General features: G+C 39.0%; 1 protein-coding gene across 1 annotated transcript in view; it reads left to right on the forward strand.

The window, feature by feature from the left end:
- Nucleotides 1-240: 240 nt before the first annotated feature.
- The window catches only part of LOC137501301 (uncharacterized), an 85,652-nt gene continuing 65,243 nt past the window's right edge, over nt 241-20,649 (forward strand). Inside the window, exons 1-2 of the mRNA XM_068228296.1 lie at nt 241-486; nt 10,650-10,811. Of these exons, the coding sequence (XP_068084397.1) occupies nt 241-486; nt 10,650-10,811 (408 nt within the window). The remainder of the gene's footprint in view (nt 487-10,649; nt 10,812-20,649) is intronic.

Below are 20,649 nucleotides of genomic sequence, written 5' to 3' on the forward strand. Positions count from 1 at the left end.
TGTAACTCCAAAATTTGGCCGTGCTTGTGTTTCTGAAATTCCAACTTAATAATGTTTTCGGACGATGAGTTATTACTGATGTATGGTGCAGTGGCTTGCGTAATTGTGGAAAGAAAAAGGCGTCAATTCAAGCGGAATGTGTGGGTTGAAGACTGGCTTTTAAAACGAGCCCAGTACTCCCATGTTAACCTTTCAAAAGAGCTTCGGTTTCACCACAAAGATTGGCATAATTATTTGAGGATGAACGAAGAAACATATCTAGATCTGCTGTCTCGTGTTTCTCCGTTGATAAAGAAGGAGGACACTGTTATGCGAGCAGCAATAACTCCACACGAAAGACTTACAGCCACTCTACGGTATCTAGCAACATGCAGGTCACTGGAAGACCTTAAATATTCAACAATCGTTTCCCCACAGGCACTTGGTAACATTATAGAGGAAACCTGCAAAGCAATTTTAAAAGTATTGAAGAATGACTTCTGTAAGGTAAGTAATTACATTTTGTGTTGTCTAACCTACAAGTTTTGTTGAAATAGGAATAACTACAGGCACCTCAAATATTGTTGAAAAATAAAAATATGCGGGACACTTGTTGCTAGACAGACGCCAATCACTGGTGCGCATGCGCAGAACAGCTGATTTGAGGAACTGAATTGCGCTTCCACACACACGCTCAATTCGGCTTGACGGCAAGCCGATGTGTCAAGCAGAATTGATCGAATTTCCATCATGCCATCAGTTCAAATTTCTGGCTTGAGCTCACATCGTTTGAACAAACTTTTTCATACACACGGCAATTCGGCTTGTCAGTTCGGCTTGTTCACATCGAATTGACAAGCCGAATTGAACGTGTGTATGTGATTGCTGCTTCAGTTAGATTTGTCAATTCTAACTGACAAGCCGAACTGACTTGTAAGTTGGATGTTCTTGTAAACAATGCCCGCACTTAGGGTTCGGAGCTCGACACTTGTTGGTCGTGTGTGAGTTGTATATCAGACATCTTTCGCAGCTAGTAGGTTGCGGTGGCGGTGCACGTGAACATTCAACTTTGTAGTGGCGTCGGTAGATGGACACACGTGAAGCCAGCACCCTGACGAAATCTGCGGTAGTAGGAAGAATAATTCTCACCATGTAAGTTGGGTCTGTTGCATTCCGGATTCGGTAGGCTTTATGAGCTGGAATACCTTCGGAATTTAATTCGGTGACTATTTTCTCCTCAGTGATAGTTGGATCTATACCACGAACCACACAATTGAAGAGACTATGTCTGGGTAGCAGAGGTGGTAACTTGACCGCTGGTTGTGATAGAAGCTTGAAGGGAGAGGTGGAACCAAGTTGACCTGCTCCAATTGACAGAGTGAGATTTGGGCGGCGAGGTCTCCATTCAGTTTGATGATAACGCCGTTGGTGGTTGGCCGTATGTTTGCAATCTCTTCACGGCGCATATTAAACTTAAGGAGGGTGAAAAGGATGTTGCGTGGGGAGCGGAATTGCTGAGTTGGATTTTCGAGAAGATAGACGTGTTCTACAAAAGAAGTTGCTTTCTTCGTTCGTAAAACTTGTGTTGTTAGCACACAATCATATCATAAACATTTAAAAACAAATATTTGTAAATGTAATCGGCCAAGGAGTCCCTTTGTTGGACTGATGGATTGCTTCCCTAATGGGAAGATTAAATAACTATTTAAATAAATTAATAAAAGTGTGTCTCAACGGCGCACTATCCGCCAGCGCCTTGGAAAGGCGTAGCAATCCAACTGATAAGCCCACTGCTACACTGGGGCGAAACGCTGGTAATTTCACGATTGAAAGAGCTTAAATGTTTTTAATAATAATTTTATTTGTTTTACGCCCGTCCTAAATGCTAGTTCTTGACACATACCGAGGTGTGGGAATTTTGTCTCGCAGGAGTTCTTTAACGTGCTGTCCGACTCGTTGGCTCAACGGTCAGCGTACTGGCCTTTGGTTCAGAGGGTCCTGGGTTCGATTCCCGGCCGGGTCGGGGATTTTAACCTTAATTGGTTAATTCCAATGACACGGGGGCTGGGTATATGTGTTGTCTTCATCCTCATCACGACGCGCAGGTCGCCTACGTGAGTCAAATAGAAAGACCTGCACCTGGCGAGCCGAACCCGTCCTGGGATATCTCGGCACTAAAAGCCATACGACATTTCATTTCATTTTTAACGTGCTGGAAGCCAACGACATAGAATTGTTACCTTTAAAACAGATTTACTGTACAGTACACTTGCCGTACATATTGAACACACTGTGATAAAAGTTTACGTGTTTCCACTGAGGGTTATCGCATTACTCTGTGTTTCGTGTTGTACATTTTGGTTATTACAAATTACGTTTTGGTTATTGAATATTTCAGGCTTTTTCTCTATTGTGAAGGTAATTTCACAGAAATAAGGTTGATTGGGGTAAAAAACGAATAAATCATAATTTCATTAATACTCTGTAACAAGCTATATGTACGCAGAAGGTATCTCTGAACAACCTCCAAAAGTTTGACGGTGAGTTCGGCTTCATGCCTTCAGGTCTGATGATATTGTAATTGGTCTTGAATTATCCTTTCCATAGAAACGATCTATTTGCTACCATATTCATATAAAAGTATTGATAGTCCAGAAGAAGAGTTAACCCGAGAACGAGTATTTTTTCAGATACATGCACATACACTAGTATCTTTATACCATTATATTTTCCATTCTGTGCAACTGATTACATTATTCCATGTGTCGTAAAAGAAAGTTTCAATTAAATCTCAAAAATACGTCACACTCTTCATTACTATTTATCTCACATACCCAGTCCCCGGTCTATAGGAACTAATCAATGAATGTTAAAATACCCGACCTAGCCGGGAGTCGCACCCGGAGGCCAGCACGCTAACCATTTAGCCTTGGAAGCGGTCAGTGCCCAATAGATTATAAAGAAGTGGGCGTAACGTCGTTAGTTGATCAGCAGACAAAGTATAGTTGAGGGATAACACACTGCATGTACATGATGTCCCGATTCAAACTTAAAGACAGGATTACGAGACATAGACAGTATCGGTTGTTCAGAATACATCGAGAGCTCTCGATGCGCTTTCCAGCACTGCTTCAAGACAAAGACTGCATGCGCCTGACGTCATTACACGACATCGAAATAGCATTCTGAGGCACGTACTGCATCGGTTGCTCAGAATGCATGGAGAGCTTTGTATCACGCGACCCATCCTTAGTAATGGCAGAATTTACTGAAATATGTGATTGTGCCGGCGTGTGTTTTGAGGGGAAGATTTCGGCGGTTTTCCTTAAAATACTGTACAAGATGTAATATTTTCATTTTTCGCTGGGTGTTCGCAGTCTTCCGACTCAATTTGTATTCCCTACTAGGATAATAAATAATGTAAAGGAGCACGAGTGGCAACCCTAGGAACTCCCCTCTTCTACTTTTGAGCTTGGTGACTAAGTTTTTCAACATCTAAATGTTGGGAATTTGTCTCGGCCTATAAACGTTCACCTTTGGTCGCCCTTTTTAGCATGGGATTAGCCTTTGTGCCTCTGGGACTTATTCCCACTTAGGTTCTTGTCTTTCCTGAATGTTCCTTTAAAGGAGTGCTGGTCTTTCGCCTCCTTCCGTTTCGTTTTGTTGTAACCTTTTCTTTTCCTTCTTAATGTCTTATACGATGGCCAATATGCCCCTGTATATTCTTTATGGTTTTCCGAGTAAACGTGTCTACGTTTAGGTTCCCTTGGGGAACAGTACTTAACCTGGTTGTGAAATTTTGTTATTGATAAGACCGCTATGGGGCAACCTGCACTATAAAGTGGGGTTACCCGATTGGTTAATGGTGTAATTGAGAATTTAACTAGTGACATATCGCTTTATTGAGGCTAGCCTCTATACATTTTGAGTTCAGACTATAATGTATACCTGTCAGAAGCAATTATGCTCCTTCATATGTAGTTTAATGACTGGGAGTTTCTCCCAATTATTTAACTTCTTGTTAAATCATTAGATTGCTCTATTTGGGTTTTGAGAGAGGAAAGAAATAAAATTTCCGATTTTGTTAAAGTAAATTTTTGCTCTAAGTGATCCCCTGTCTAGCCATTCACCCCACGCGCTTCCTTGCCTTTGCGTTCCACAATAAATCCCAGTATCAATAATAATAATAATAATAATAATAATAATAATAATAATAATAATAATAATAATAATAATAATAATAATAATAATAATAATAATAGTGGGGCCGATGACCTAGATGTTAGACCCCTTTAAAAACAAGCCTCAACATCATCATAATAATAATAATAATGGCGTATGAACTTCAGAGAGATATGATGCAGGTCTTTCGATATGACTCCCTACAGGCTACCTGCGTATCTCTTAGGCAGGGTCCCTATCCAAGGCGAATTCTAACTTTGAAGAAGGCACAAACACCCAACACCCGTCCCCCTTGGGTTGGATTGGTAGAATAACCCCCACGGTAACCCCTGCCTGTCGTAAGAGGCGACTAAAAGGGAATCCAGGGGCTCTTAACTTGGGAGCGGGGGTTGGCGACTACGGGGCCATCAGCTGGTCCCTGGCATTGCTTCCACTTACTTGTTCCAGGATCCTCATTATAATCTATCCTATCGGACTTCCCTTGGTCAACTCTTGTTCTTTTTCGACCCCGATGGTATTGGGTATCGATGCCTAGGGAGTCTCATTTTCACGCACTCCGTGGCCCTTGTCTTCCTTCGACCGATATCTTCATTTTTCGAAGCGTTGGATTCCTTCCATTTTTTCTCTTTGGTTAGTATTACATAGATGATGATTGCCTAGTTGTACTTCCTCTTAAAACAATAATCACCACCACCCAACACCCGAAACCGAAAAATTAACCAACGAATGTTAAAATCCCCGACCCGGTCGAGAATCAAACCCGGTACTCATTGGATCAAAGGCCAGCAACGTAAATACTTAATCATGAGCCGGACAAAACTCCTGTCCTCGTCCCGAGGTAGTAGAGCTCTTTTCAGACACAGTTCCAATGGAGGTGAGCTACATGTGTCATTTTAACTTCATACCAGCCCTCTTGCCACTCTTAAATCTCTGCCAGTACCGGACCCCTGATGGTGGTAGCTACTACACGAACGTTGCATGTTTGAACTTCCTCTTAAAGCCATGACCACAACCATCAGAAGAGAAAGAACACAGTACTTTTAGTTATGAAATAGATGTAATCAATTTAAAAAGTTCAAACATTTTTAGAGTAGTACCATTTACAACTCAACAGGTTAAATGGAAAGCTAAAGTTGCAGCGTTCTAAACAAAGAGGTGTGTCATATGTTTAAAAATGGAGAAAGCCGAATTTGTTCACACTAAAATCACTGTAAAAGACTTTTACGTGTTTTATACATTTTAAAATATTATAGCGGCTCAATAATATGAAAACATTTCTATAATATGCTTGTTAAAAACGATGACACCCATCTGTCATATTTAATAGTTCGTTCTTGTATATATATTGTACCAGGAAGGCATAGGCCCTGGCACATACGAGTTATAAATCTTTATTAATGAGCGAACGGCTAAGTTCCGATGCACAAACAGCTGTGTGAGAGAAGGTTCTCGTTCTCACTGCACTGCGTAGGGAGACCGCATGAGTGAAGCAAGGTCAAGTGACGTCAGCACTGCCTGTAGCTTCCCTCCCCTCAGAATTCTCTCGAAATAATTTTTTGAACTTTTTAACGCCTGGATCAATTAACACAAGACCAACACTAAATTGTAGCCCATATTCTGAAAGTGAAACCCTGCAAATTTGAGATTAATCCGTCCAGTGGTTTCCAAGATATTACAAGTTAAAGTTTGGAAAGCATTATCACCCCTTTATCACCTGATTCCGAGCGCTGCTCGCAGCCAGGTATAAATAGCTCAACGAACCGAGGTTATAGCCAGTGTGTGTTCTGCGATTATGACAGAAGGACAGTATGCTCCGTCGCGATATGCGCGGACCTAGAAATCACACTCGAACACTTTGAAATTGTGTGAAGACGTCGCAAGTAAAGTTTCTGTCGCGTCGCGACGAAGGAAAAGTTCTAAAATTTTCTCCGACTAAATCGTCGTTATATAATATTTAGGAGTGTGTTAACCGAGTGAAGTTATAATAGAAATTGTGAATTGAAGGGTCAAGTATTTCATTTATCAGTAAACGATATTGTGGACTTTGTCATTTTCACGTAATTCTAAACGGTATCATTGACTGTGAAAATATTCTAATTTGTGACCATTTTAATGATTCTGAGACACATTTCTCCTACACTAGTACAATTGTGAACTGTGTGAGATACTATTCCACTAAACATTCACCAAATAACAAGGCTAAATGTGACTATTTTTTTCGTGCATTTTCTCGAACTTCCGATCACCACTACGAGAAACTAAGTGAATATTAAGAACTTTTTCTGACAATATTAAGTCGTACGGACTCGTGTTATGCAAATTCTGTCATAAACTCTTCTTGGTCTATGAACAGTATTATTCCAGAGACTGTTGTAGAGACTGGTGTTAATGACATTTTTTCAAGTGTTTTATGGACTGTGATGATTATCCTACGGTCGAACCTCAGACATAATCAGTGACTATTATGAACTGTGACAGTGTTAAATCCTAATCCTATCAACTGTGTGTGTATAAAAACTGTGTTTTCCGTGCTGAAAACTATTGTAAGTCCTTACTTCATTAACCTGACTTACAAATCATACTGCAGCATAGACTGTGATATTCTAAGTTACGTATTCATCACCGTAAAACAAACGTGAGAATACGAACTGTGCATTGAGACTTGTGTCGGTGTATAATATCAATCTTAGTGATAATTGAAATCTCTATAGTGCCAATTGAACTTTCCGTGTTCCGACATTATCTCTAAAAGAACAGCGGAAATCTTGGCAAAGTGTTGTGAGATTCTGCTGCATCGAACGTCGTTTCCAACGTGGGATTAACGTGGTTTCTTCGATCATGGCACCCATCTAGGGACGTCGACGAGGGATATTAACGTGGTATCTTCACTGAACGGACTTGTCACGCTGCTGGTGCTGAGTTCGAGCCTTGGCTGCACGCTGCAGAATGTTCCAGACACCACGCCGCAGGACAGCACAACACCAACACTTATAAGCAGATTCCAGGTGATCTTCTTATATTTTGGGCGAGTAATCCCACTAACTGACTTTTAACAAAGCACTCAGTTAATCATAGTGCTCCAACAACAGAAAAGTGCTTCGTGTGAATTTCAGCTTGCTATTTATAACAATTCAAGAAAGCTTCATGTCTTGCTTTTGAACTGTAAATTCCTTTTTAAAATCATTTATAACTTGAAGTAATTTCCCGTAGATGATCTCTAGGTTTTTCAAGTGCACTATTTTATTTTACTTTCTTAGATGAACTGTAGTAGTATACAGCAAGTGATCAAATATGTTTTATTTGAACTACCAACATATTCATGAAAGTGTGTGTTAATATTATGTTCAAAACTATTAGAAAAACTGTAGGTCTGGACTTAATGAAATTCAAGGTGCAAAGTGTTATTTTGGTATTTAAATCCATATTAGATGAACTGTAGGCTGTTTACGATCTCTAAAAGAGTGATATTAATTTTGGACATTTTTAAGCAAGTAGATGTCTCAGAATACAACAGCATCGATATTTTATTTCTGCATTTTTTGGCTGGAAATTTGATTTTTAAGTTTTAACTACAGGGTGATTTTCATGAACATTTTTAATAATTATTGTCAAATTTTTTTTACCATCTATTATTCACCCTGCGATACTATCCATCTCTGTACCTGCTCCAATAAGAAACCGAACACTACCTGAGATCCTTCCCATGCTCTGGCCCCATAATCATTTCCTGGTACAATATAAATATATATAATACGTGCATTTCATTAATTTACAACTTACCGATTTTTAAAAGTATTGCATTAAAATCATTTGTCTACAATTTTCACAATATTTTGAACTTGTAAAGTTACCTGCAGCCAAAATATATTTCATTTACTACTGTTAAAGATTATATGTTTGCATTTGAGCAGTGTTGGTGAAGTAGGGAGCCAATTCACATATTTTGACTTATTTATATTATAATTTTAACTTCATTCGTCATATCTGCCTGTCACTAATTATCCTTGCAAGAAATGTGTCAGGACATTTTTTTTTTCCACAAGTACCAAATGTTGTCTTCCGGCATAATGTTGTAAGCAATAATTTGTTCAGACTAAGTTTGAGATTTTAGTAGGGAAGGGCACCATGCCAGGCGTGCACGTCTATGCTGTGGAGTCAATGGTAGTCTTCTGAGCGGACGCCGAGAGTGCAGGCCTCCTTCAACCAATCGACGGGAAATTGTTCTGGTCGATATTGGAACAGCCAGGGTGTCTTGCACATGCTGAAGAATGCGGTTGACGTGGCGTGCGGGGCTGCCACCGCTTGGCGGCGGACGCGCCGATCCTCGCGTGCTGACGTCACTCGGGCTGCGCCTGGACCCCTCGCACGTACCACATGTCCCTGCGCCAACCATCTTCGCCACAGGCGCTGCACCGTGGACACATCCCTATGGGTATCGGCTGCGATTTGACGAAGCGGCACACCTGCCCTTCTCAGCCCGATCACCATACCCCTCGTAAAGTCGTCTGTCTGCTGGAAATGCCTCCGTTGACGGCGGCCTGGCATTCTTAGCTATACACGTGTCCTGTGGCACACGACAACACGTTCTACAATGACTGTCGGCTGAGAAATCACGGTACGAAGTGGGCCATTCGCCAACGCCGTGTCCCATTTATCGTTCGCTACGTGCGCAGCACAGCGGCGCATTTCACATCATGAGCATACCTCAGTGACGTCAGTCTACCCTGCAATTGGCATAAAGTTCTGACCACTCCTTCTTGGTGTTGCATTTGCTCTGTCAGTCAGTGTATAAACATTATTAGGTAACAAATTTAACTATTCATTACATCTGCTCATATATGTATATTGCTGCATAAAATCAGTTTCAAAACAATTCATCTTCACACTCGAATAAACTAAAACACTTCACGCACATATATAAATGATTATAGCGTTTATTATAGCAATGCATATAGTTTGTAAACAGTTTCCATAAAACATGCAGGATTTAATATTAGACTAAGAAAGTTGCGAGATCACGATCAAACTATAATTATTAACAATTAATAAGTTAACTGGCAGTCAGAACGGTACGATGGTAAGACTTTGATTTTAGATTACGGTAGTAAATGTTGCTCCATTCCTCCACTTAATAACTGAAAAAGGTGGCCCTTTAGGTGGAGAAAACAAAAAATCTAAAATGTGTATGCTAGGGAAAAGGTGCTTCACAAGTTCTAGTCATCTAGTATTAACACTCGCATTATCACTTCCTTTATGATCTGTTGGATTTACTTCAGGCTAGAGGTTCCCTTTGCGAGCATTTGTTTCTGCTTCAGTGTCAGGGATTGGCCTTTTGTTAGTCGGCTGACGCAAGTAGGTTTTTCCAAAATGCAACTAGCCTAAGAAAAAATAAAAACGATGAAATTGTTTAATGATCATCACGAATTGATTAAAAACAATAAATTTTAATTTATAAATATGAATGGGTGACAACCATTCAGGATGAAATCTGTTAGGACAATGAAAATTCTGAGACTAAAATCTTAATATATTTGTAAAGAAAAACGAATTTGTTATTTGAATTCTTTGGAATAAATGACCAAAAATTCTCTTAAGAATGTTTATTAGAGGCGAGGCTCTTAATTATATCTGAAAGTCCGGGTTCGAGGATGAATTGTCAGCGTATTGGCGTAAAGCGACGGGCTCATTTCAAGGATGGGCCGAGGATATTAACCACGTTTGGTTGATTCTTCTAGCTCGGAGACTGGGTGTTTGTGATCATCCTAATACACCTTTCCCTACACTATCACACTACTACCAACCACATAAACATGAAGCAGTAAATAATTCCCCCATCATACGGTTGACTTCAGGAAGGGCATCTGGCATCCGTAGAACAAGGCTTAATCTACATTAATTCCGATCGCAGATAAACGTAAAAGAATCTCTTAACTGCCTATATCTGAAACATGATCCACATGTGTCAGCAAATATGTCATAAAGTGATGACTATCGTAAGTTTAGGCATATAACCATTCAAATATATAGGTATTTCAATCTTTACAATATCTAGATATTATACTTCATGTTTTCCGTTTTATGTATTCATACGATGCTAATGAAAGGCCCAAGAAAACATTTTAGACAAGAATGACTTGGTCTGGAGTGCAGTTAATTGAACAAAGAAATAGAAAAATACAAATCTTCCCAAAATTAAAAAAAAAGTCCTTTACTTTTCAATAAATTTAATTATTTTCATAAAGAAATCTAAGTTAAATTCAAATGTTGTATTTTCCAGTCTTGATTTCATTCTTGTTTTAATTTAACGGGTTGAATTTTCGATAAGCCATATGTGCTGTTTCGATTTGTTAAGTCATTTCGGGCGTTGGGGAACCCCCCTAACCATCTGGGTACGGCCTTGCTTAACATTATCTCATATATGTCTTAGATATTTCATAAACATACGCATTTTGAACAATCTATAGCATTAGTCTAATACATTGTTCCAGGGTCCGTACGATTTAGAGATCAAGTCCTTCGAACAGTGTGATGATCCTGGAAATGGAGAAATCAGTATAAGCCTTAAGATGAGAAAAATCAGCAAGTACAATTACAGCTATGATGTCAACTGGACAACACACAAGACATTCAGCGATGACCGTGGGATCAAAGTAAGTATTAGTGCATTAAGCTATTACATGATAGGGTTGTAGTAAGGATCTAACGGAAAGGGAGTGTAAGTCTCTGCTAAGACCCCAACTAGAGTATGGTTCCAGTGTACGGGACCCTCACCAGGATTACTTGATTCGAGAACTGGAAAAAATCAAAAGAAAAGCAGCTCGATTTGTTCTGGGTGATTTCTGACAAAATAGTAATGTTACGAAAATGTTGCAAAGTTTGGGCTGGGAAGACTTGGGAGAAAGGAGACGAGCTGCTCGACTAAGTGGTATGTTCTGAGCTGTCGGTGGAAATATGGCGTTGAAAGACATTAGTAGACGAATAAGTTTAAGTGATGTTTTTAAAAGTAGGAAAGATACAGTTGTAATTCAAGAGGACAAATTGGGGTAAACATATTCGTTTATAGGAAAGGGAGTTAGGGATTCGAATAATTTATCAAGGAAGGTGTTCAATAAATTTCCGAATTCTTTACAATTATTTGAAAAGGTCTAGGTAAACATCTGATAGGAATCGGCCACCTCGACGACTGCCTTAAGTGCAGATCAGTGGTGATTGATTGATTGATTGATTGATTGATTGATTGATTGATTGATTGATTGATTGATTGATTGATTGATTGATTGATTGATTGATTGATTGATTGATTGATTGATTGATTGATTAACGCAAAACAAATTTGTCTGTGTTACTGTGCCAGAAAACAAACTTTACTTTCACCTCACTTTCCTTCTGAGGGTTCACTCATTTTTAATATATTTGCGGCCTAATCAGGTCTATCAGCCTTGCTGCCGTTGGTATTAATGTGGTCATGCTAATAACCAGTTGTATTTTGTAGCGGCTCGAGTAACCGCACGTCCATGATTTGTAGCTGGAGACCGAGCACAGGGGAGAGTGAAAGATTCGTCAGTCTTCGAGGTCAGTGGGGTTGATCTTGCTGGGCCGCTGATTTTAAGGGGTGGAGAGAAAGCTTGGATTTTGTTGTTTGCTTGTGCTGTGTATCGAGCTGTACATATTGATCTGGTGTTAAACCTTTCCACAGAAGCATTTCTTCAAGGACTTAGGCGATTTATTGCAAGGCGGGGACGACCCAGAGTTATATACAGTGGCAATGGGACCAACTTCACAGGAGCTGTGAATTCCTTTGACTCCTTGGACTGGCATAAGATAGAAGAGGAAACATCTTCAAGGAGGATCCAGTGGAAATTCATTCCACCCACGGCTGCTTGGTGGGGTGGATGGTGGGAGAGGATCATTCAAATGGTCAAGAAGTTGTTGAAGAGGACATTGGGAAGAGCCTCTCTCACCTACGAAGAGGCTTTGACTGTCCTATGAGATGTGGGGTCTGTGGTAAATTCTAGGGCTTTGACGTACCTGTCTGAGGATCCAAGCGACTTAGTGCCACTGACTCCTGCAATGTTCCTGCAGGACAACCGGTCGATTGGAGTCCCTGATCTGGATTGCCTTGACAGGTCTGATCTCAGAAGACCAAGTACCTGCAGCGTTTACGGGAGGAGTTGAGGAAAAGATTCCGTGATGATTACCTGAGCCTTTTAGTACATCCGCAAGTTAAAGAAAAGTGTCGAAGGATGCGAAAGATTGGTGACATTGTGTTAGTAGGCTCTGATCAAAGGAAAAGACTCGATTGGCCTTTGGGTAAAGTGATTGAGATGTTTCCTGGTAAAGATGGTAACACAAGAGTGGTTCGAGTCCAGACTGCTGGACGGGACATCATCAGGCCCATTCAACGTTTGTACCCACTGGAGATTACTTCATCGCAGGATACCTTACAAGTGGAAGATGATGGAGATAATGAGCAAGAAAGTGTTATATTTGCTGTAAAAGATGAAGTGAAAACGAAAAGTGGACGTTTGGTGAAACTCCCTGCACGATATAGGACTTAAATTTTGTGATAAGTTCTTGTCTTGTTAAACTGTGAAGGTGAAATGACTGTCAGATTATTTTATTGGTTCATTTTGGTTTTCTGTTAACAGGGGAATAAAAAAACCAAAAGGTGGGAGGTATGTTACATCCAGAGACTAAATGGAATGCACCCACCAGATTTTGTACTCTTTGGTTTTGAGAACAGTTTTGTTTTCTACCAGAAATAACGATGTAAATAAAGTTTTAAGTTTGTGGAAAATAATAAAAGTCATCACCTGTGTGACTATCAGACGAATTCCGTTTATCGGGTAGATTTTCGGGTTCGACGTAACAGTCAGTTTCCGCATTTGGCTCATTGAAATATAAAATTATCATCACTTACATCTAATAATTATTCTAAGAGGTCATTGAAAGAGCGCTTAAGTTTTACAATACAATGTTTATTTGAAAATGAAAATAAAACTTGAGGAGAATAATTAAATGTTGAATCCTTCTTCGAGAAAGTAGATAAGGAATAACTGACTTGATGTCACATAAATTAAACTTATAAAGAAATATATCTTGGAAATGTCTTGGATGAAAATATTAGATGCATCTAATTGAATGAAAGAAAATATATCAGATTACATTATTTACAATATCGTCGATTGAGAGTTCTCAAATGCACTGGACGCAGATTTCTACGACTGAATTACAAATAAAAATTAGAATCACATCTTTCATCTTATTAACTCTTATGCGAAAATGTTCCTATAATATATCTCGCTTTCATCAAACACTTGCTAATTCCATCACAGTGCAACGATTTCGCTGGATTATAACTGTTCATGTTCAATATTACAGACAACAGGCTAGTCGTGAGAATTTTTTTTCAGAAACCGTTAAAATATTTAACATGTATTACACTTTTCCAACATTATTTCAAGGTTCTTGGTATTTTCTTCTTGCATAGAGAAAGACAAACCATTCAGTCATTACAACCTTTAGAAAATATGATCAAAATGTTATGCCTAAAATTTACTCAAATTGTTCTCTTAGTTGTAAGTCTTAATTAATTTAAGTGCTTATCTACGTCATAATATGGTACTATCATCTATATCTGACAGTCATTCAACCAGATCATGATGTTTGCAGGTGATTTAGCTTGTAAGAAGACTCTATCCCTTATTAACAACCTTCAATTGTGCAGAAAAATTACCGGTGATATTGGATAATGTAGTAAAATAAGCCTCCTAGCTTTGCTAATCTGAGTAAGAATCTTTGTGTTTAGAAGAAACACATGAAAATAGGCTATTTCTATGTTATCCTCATATCTGGAACTATTTGATGATCTTCAAATTGAATATCAACATAAGAACGTTATTGAGATCGTTTTCTACGTTATATGTGGCTTATTCAGGGATCAACGGTCGATTGAAAACAAATTATAATCATCCATAATCTCAAAAACACGCAAATTGAAATTACATCATCGCTAAAATAAATTAAAACTTCACTTGCGATGAAACAATAAATATCACCTATATTATTCATCATAACCTCTTACCATTACTCGCATATAAAACCATCACGTCACATTATTCATCTCATATAACATTCTACATCACATTAAACACATCAATTCATTTCAACCTGACGTATATTATTTTGACATCAATGCCCACTCACCTGATTATTCCGTTGTATTCTCAAACTTTGAATAATTCCATAAATATCACCACATTTTATTATTAAGCTGTGAAAAATCTTATATGCGATCTCATTTCCACTTAATTTCATGTCACATCTTCTCCTACAAGCTTAGTAACTACCACAACGTCGTATATAATTCACCCAGAGGAAAAACTTAACCTCTTTTCACTTAATATTGACAGCATTACGAACGGAGTACCTAATTATCACTGGTTAACTGCCTCCTATATGTGGATTTGACGTCTATGTCATATGATTTCCTACCAACCTTTAACCTATCTATAGAATTCGTTTTCTCATATGTTACCACTCCTACGACATTAATTAAGATAGCACTTTCAAATGAAATGAATTTCATTTACAATAATAACTCCAATGTCTTATCTCTCTCTAGATTCCCTCGTTGTCATCACATGTCTCGGTGGTTAGATATGCAGGCTTGGTTCACGGCATTTCCCTCATCTATTTGGGAACATCTGGGACAGTCTCGGTCGGTTACCGGTCATCGTGGGCTGGAATCGTCATCTCGTGTCGCCATAATCTAGGTAGCTGTGCCTTCACTTCCTTAGTGCATGATGTTTCTGGTCTCTTGCGCAATCAAAACAGAACAATACGTCAGCATGGTTAATTTCGTCATCTTTCACATATAGCCTTCTAAAATCTATATATCGTATAGGAATACCGCTTCTTAAAATGATCTTTGGGTTACTCTAAGACTTATGTGTTTACGAATATTTCAATTGAGCTCTGGTAGTAAATGTTTTTCTTCTCTTTCGCTATATTGATATTATGGCTATGTGGCCTCTCAAAGTCAATTATATCGGCTAACACGTCGTCTTATACGGATATTGTGACGTAGTAGTACGAAAGTCTTTTAATCTGTAGGAACACTTTTAATTTCTTGAAATGAAATATTATTCAGCGCCGATATCTCGCAAAATTGCTCGTGGACAGTATTCCTTATCTATTTAATGTCTTAAACTTCGTTTAGACGATATTTTTCTTCCTCTCGAGCAGTTCTGGATGATGTTCTCCTTCTGTACTTTCAGTGCGAATCGAATGTTATATTCCAATAATAAATTTTAACAATGTTCTTGTGTCTTTCTTTACCACCGCCTTCTATGCTCCTTCCTCATTAAGCACCTGTCGAAAACAGTACTCCTTGGCATATAGGAATATTCTGACGCCAGGACGAATAGAAATGAATAGTGTGACGACTCCCTCTGAATCACATGTTAACAGACACGGTGTACATTTTCTCCGCCACCTGCAGCGCTGCTGTCGATAAAAGGGCCAAGTACACGCGCTTTTCGTCGGCTTACTGTGGAAGTGTGCAAACAGTGTGTGGTCTTTTTCAGTAGTTTTATACATTCTCCAGTTGTGTAAGTGCAAAATAGCTGGCATTAACTTTTCATGAACTGAAAAGTGAAAAAGATTACGCATTTGAGAAGTAGGACGTATACTTTGATATATGCTTCAATTTACTACCGCACTTGAATATGCCTACAACTTGCAATGTCCCGGGCTGTAATTCGGGTTACAATAAACATTCGAATGATAAGCGTCATTTTTGTTTCACCCCCAAAAGAACCCACTCTGTTCTCAGTGGTCGAAGGCTATCCCACGTCAACATCTGCCTTAAAGTGATAGTACCCTTAACATAATTTTTCAGTCAGATTAGAGCCATGGCAAAAGCTGGTTGTCAAAGAGAATGCCAAAATCACAAGTACAGCTCAGGAAAAAAATTACAGCACGCTTACCTTTGATGAGCCACAATTATCATTATTTTTTGCTAGTTGCTTTACGTCGCACCGACACAGATAGGTCTTATAGCAACGATAGGATAGGAAAGGCCTAGGAGTTGGGAGGAAGCGGCCATGGCCTTAATTTAGGTACAGCCCCAGAATTTGCCTGGTGTGAAAATGGGAAACCACGGAAAACCATCTTCAGGGCTGCCGACAGTAGGATTCGAACCCACTATCTCCCGGATGCAAGCTCACAGCCGCGTGCCCCTGACCGCTTGGCCAACTAGCTCGGTCCACCATTATCAAGTTGGGAAGATGAACAAATAGCTCCTTTCACCAGTTCAAAAATTAATGTCATTCATCAGTTCTGTGGGTATATTGTTAAACATGCAAGCGAAGTGATAGGCTGTACAGTATGTATTGGTTCTATGCAAAACAATACAGAGGAGGACCTAACAAGTCTAGAAGAATATTTTAACGCATCCAACTATCTTATTTATCCATCGAGTGAATTATTATTTATGTTTTCTCATGTAGAGGAAGTTGTTGTGAGAAATATTAGTGTACAAGAAGCATTATGGGGCGAAATATTTCAAGAATGCCTGGTTAGTTTACCTTCAATTACTGTATTTGTCCGACTCGTGGGCTGAATGGTCAGCGTACTGACCTTCGGTTCAGAGGGTCCTGGGTTCGATTCCGGCCGGGTCGGGGATTTTAACCTTCATTGGTTAATTCCAATGGCCCGGGGGCTGGGTGTTTGTGCCGTCTCCAACATCCCTGCAACTCACACACCACACATAACACTATCGTCCACTACAATAACACGCAGTTACCTACGCATGGCAGATGCCGCCCACCTTCATCGGAGGGTCTGCCTTACAAGAGCTGCACTCGGCTAGAAATAGCCACACGAAATTATTTATTATTTAATTACTGTTTCTTATAGACTTGGGTGCTGTGAGATGTTCGTGACTCGTATACTGAACTTAAAAACATTTAAATCTGCATTTAACATGAAAATTATGAAAATTAACATTCATTAAACAAAATACACAATCGTCGAACCCTGGACTCACACTTACTTCTTACCTGCTTACTTACACATACGTTATTTGAAGGGCGCCAGCTACCACTCAGTGCAGCAATAATAGAATGAGAATCTTGACTATCTCAAGGGTGTGGGGTAATATGCTTACTTTTGACAACATACCATATAAGTTCTGGGAAAAGGAGATTGGCGTTCGTTTTCCCCATTAATTTTGAGGTTAAGATGTTTTACTGTCATTGAAATAAAACTATGAATTCGTTTGATAGAACAAAATATATTCTTTAAATAATATATAAAAAATAGTGAGTCTTGTTGCGATAAAACAGATGAGAATATGAAATTATGACATTGCAACTGAAAGAAACTAGGCATGAATTTGAATTCTTCTTGACCGGACATTTAACAATTTATACAAAATATATCACTCACTGTTTCACTTGACTGTACCTTCAATACTTTGAGTGTAATAACGACGTATTCCTTAAATCTGGTGTTAACTGTAGATGTGTCACGCCTAATTTGGTGATGTATCCATGTGACTGCTTCTTCTCCATATCATATGACTTCTTTGTAAGTCTGGATGGTATTACTTCATTGCAAGTGGTATCCTTCGATGACTCCATGGTAAGCCTTTGCGTCCGTATCTTCAACTAGGTAACCGACCAACTTTGGCCTCACTCTCTCAATGACCAAAGAATAATGGCTCACTGAGTCTTCTCCATCTCGTTCACACAATGACCAACTGTGGCCTCTTCATCTCGTAGACTTCTTCACTGTTCGTCTTCCGTTTAACTAATGACTTATGACCGACTGAGGCCTCTCCTTCCTGTAGACTGACGCTATAAGGCGCTGGTCCTCGTATTTATAACCATTGGTTGACACACCTACGTAATCTCCAGAAATAACAATAATTTACTCCCACCCACCTCAAACTGTTGCATGTAATGGTGAAATCCCCTGGGGCGGCTGAGTCTCTGAGCGCATTGCTAAAAGCTCACGATGACGTAGCCATGACGGAGCGATGACTTGACAGCAATGTCAGCAATATTGCACAATATAGCAATGTCATATCCAACATCTGATATATAACAATTCTCACTGTACATATCTTGAGTGTTATTCTACACATACGTATATATGCATACATTTGACTATAATTATGCAAGCGACAAGCATTGCATAATCGAATTGAATAAGAATGATAATTACAATAATAGTAAAAATATCACAGATAAAATAATAATACTGACATAATAATAATAATAATAATAATAATAATAATAATAATACAGATAAAATAATAAAATAATAAAAATACAGATATCATCTTGTAACGGGATTTGAACCGTTACAGTGCTGTACTGAACATGCTCAGGACTTGGTACCAAAATTAATTTTTCATTACATATGATTCCGAACAAAAGAAGTACAGAAAGAAATGCATGCTTGTACGACCGCAAAACATACCCGGAAAATGTCCAAGGTGTCCAGTTAACTGACTGATGGGGTGAAGTGCTGGTAAGATTCAATAATTTGAGCATGTTAATATATAATTTAACTTAAGTAGTTGTAGGAATTACATATGTATGACATACCGGTACGTAACATAATGTGGGTGCCTGCAGAGTTTTAATGTGTTTATATTACGCAGCATGAACACCAACAGTCGAACGTGTGTTTTTTTAAGGTTATAGCTGATAATTGCAACTGAGTTTGATTTTGTGGTGAATTAATGAAATAGCTCTATACACACATACCCGTTTGACATATTCGTTAAGACACTGACGAAACAATTTCAGAAGTAATGTCATTAAATCATTACTGAATGTAAAATATTTCCTACGAATTTGTCACATATTACTTTCAAAACAAGGAACACTATAATCTTAATTTGCACGAAACACAGATCGCACATAAACACAGTCATCGGTCAGTAAAGAGCATGTACATTCCTGAAACATAACAATAATAAACACATCGTTTTAAATAATTTATTTAAACGATAAATTCCTAATAAAGTCACATCAGATCTCCTTTAAAATCACATGTTCAGGGACAGCTGATCTCTGTTTACCTACACCAGCGCCGCGTACTGTAGGAACATATCAAACAGCAGAAGTCGTCACACTATGTACTTCTATTCGTCCTGCTGACGCTTTACTATTGACGTTCTCATAGCTCAAACTCCATTTTTGTTCCAATTACACCTGCTTGGGAACAGTGAAATGGCACACAGGTAAACAAATGAAGTTTATCGCGTGGTCAGTGATTTTAAAATATATCTAAATCCTACGTATGAGAACTCATTCAAAGACAGACTACACAGCTAATCTAATAGATTTCAAATTTCAGTCACACACATGTAACTCGACTACCATGACACCTCAAGAAATGAAAATGAAATAACTCAATCTACTACAAGAACTAATAGAGCTACGATTTAGAGAAGAAAGATCCTCTAGCTTTACAAAGATGAGAAAGAAAATAAGCACTTAAAATGGTACTCAAGTTTAGCTGAGGTTCGATTCCAGGTTGAAGTCTGTCATTCCGGCATTTTCCCGTCAGTCACCTTCTCCGTCCAGAAGTGCTTTACATACTTAGAAGGTCATGGAGACACGGCAGTAGACGTCCCACGATGAAATTATGATGCACATTGTAGAGGAAAAGTCCATCTTGACGTACACGGCGATTCGCTGGGATGAACTTGCCACGTTCCAGAAGTGTAAGCTGTAACTAATGCAACAGATATTAGAATGTGCACACACACGCTGGAATACTTAATGTTCTCGTGGAGAAATAAACTTAACTTGGATCATTAATGTTGAGGTTCACTCCATAAGATTTTATAGTAAATTGCACTAAATTTAGCAGAGCGGATGTCTGCTTGCACGGCTGAATTTTTCCTCCCACGTGGTTCCGATGAAAGAGTAGCGTAGACCAGAGTAGATTAGAGCAGAGAAGAGGAGAGTAGCAGCAGCAGAGAGTGGTTTACTGCGAACATGACGTTTTATAGGTTTCACTCGGGGGGGGGGGCTTTTTAGAGACGATCATTGGTTCACGGGGTCTCTTGTAATTGGTCGTGACTGTTTCTAGAAGCTTGCCTGCTTGCACGGCTGGTTATCATGCGCGTGTCTCGCCTGGGAACACTGGCTTGTCACGTGATTTACCCTGCACTCAGTCGAACACGGATCAATACATTGTCCCTCTGAACGAGAGAAAAAACCAGTTTGGTGCTCACACACAGCTTTCCAAATAATGAATACAACTCCCGGCGAACAATAAAACTTTTAACGTCGGCTTGTCGTAAATAATCTAATGATAGCCAAATTTGAAGGGGACATCTCTCCCTTGGTTGGAGCATAATTTCATAAGCAGATGAAATTATTAAATGGTAGTGTCCATTAAATATTGTTCCCGAAAATTTGCATCATATGTAGCATTGAAGTAGCGTAGATTAGCTCACAA

The sequence above is a fragment of the Anabrus simplex genome, chromosome 6, assembly GCF_040414725.1.
Source record: "Anabrus simplex isolate iqAnaSimp1 chromosome 6, ASM4041472v1, whole genome shotgun sequence".
Classification (NCBI taxonomy): Eukaryota; Metazoa; Arthropoda; class Insecta; order Orthoptera; family Tettigoniidae; genus Anabrus; species Anabrus simplex.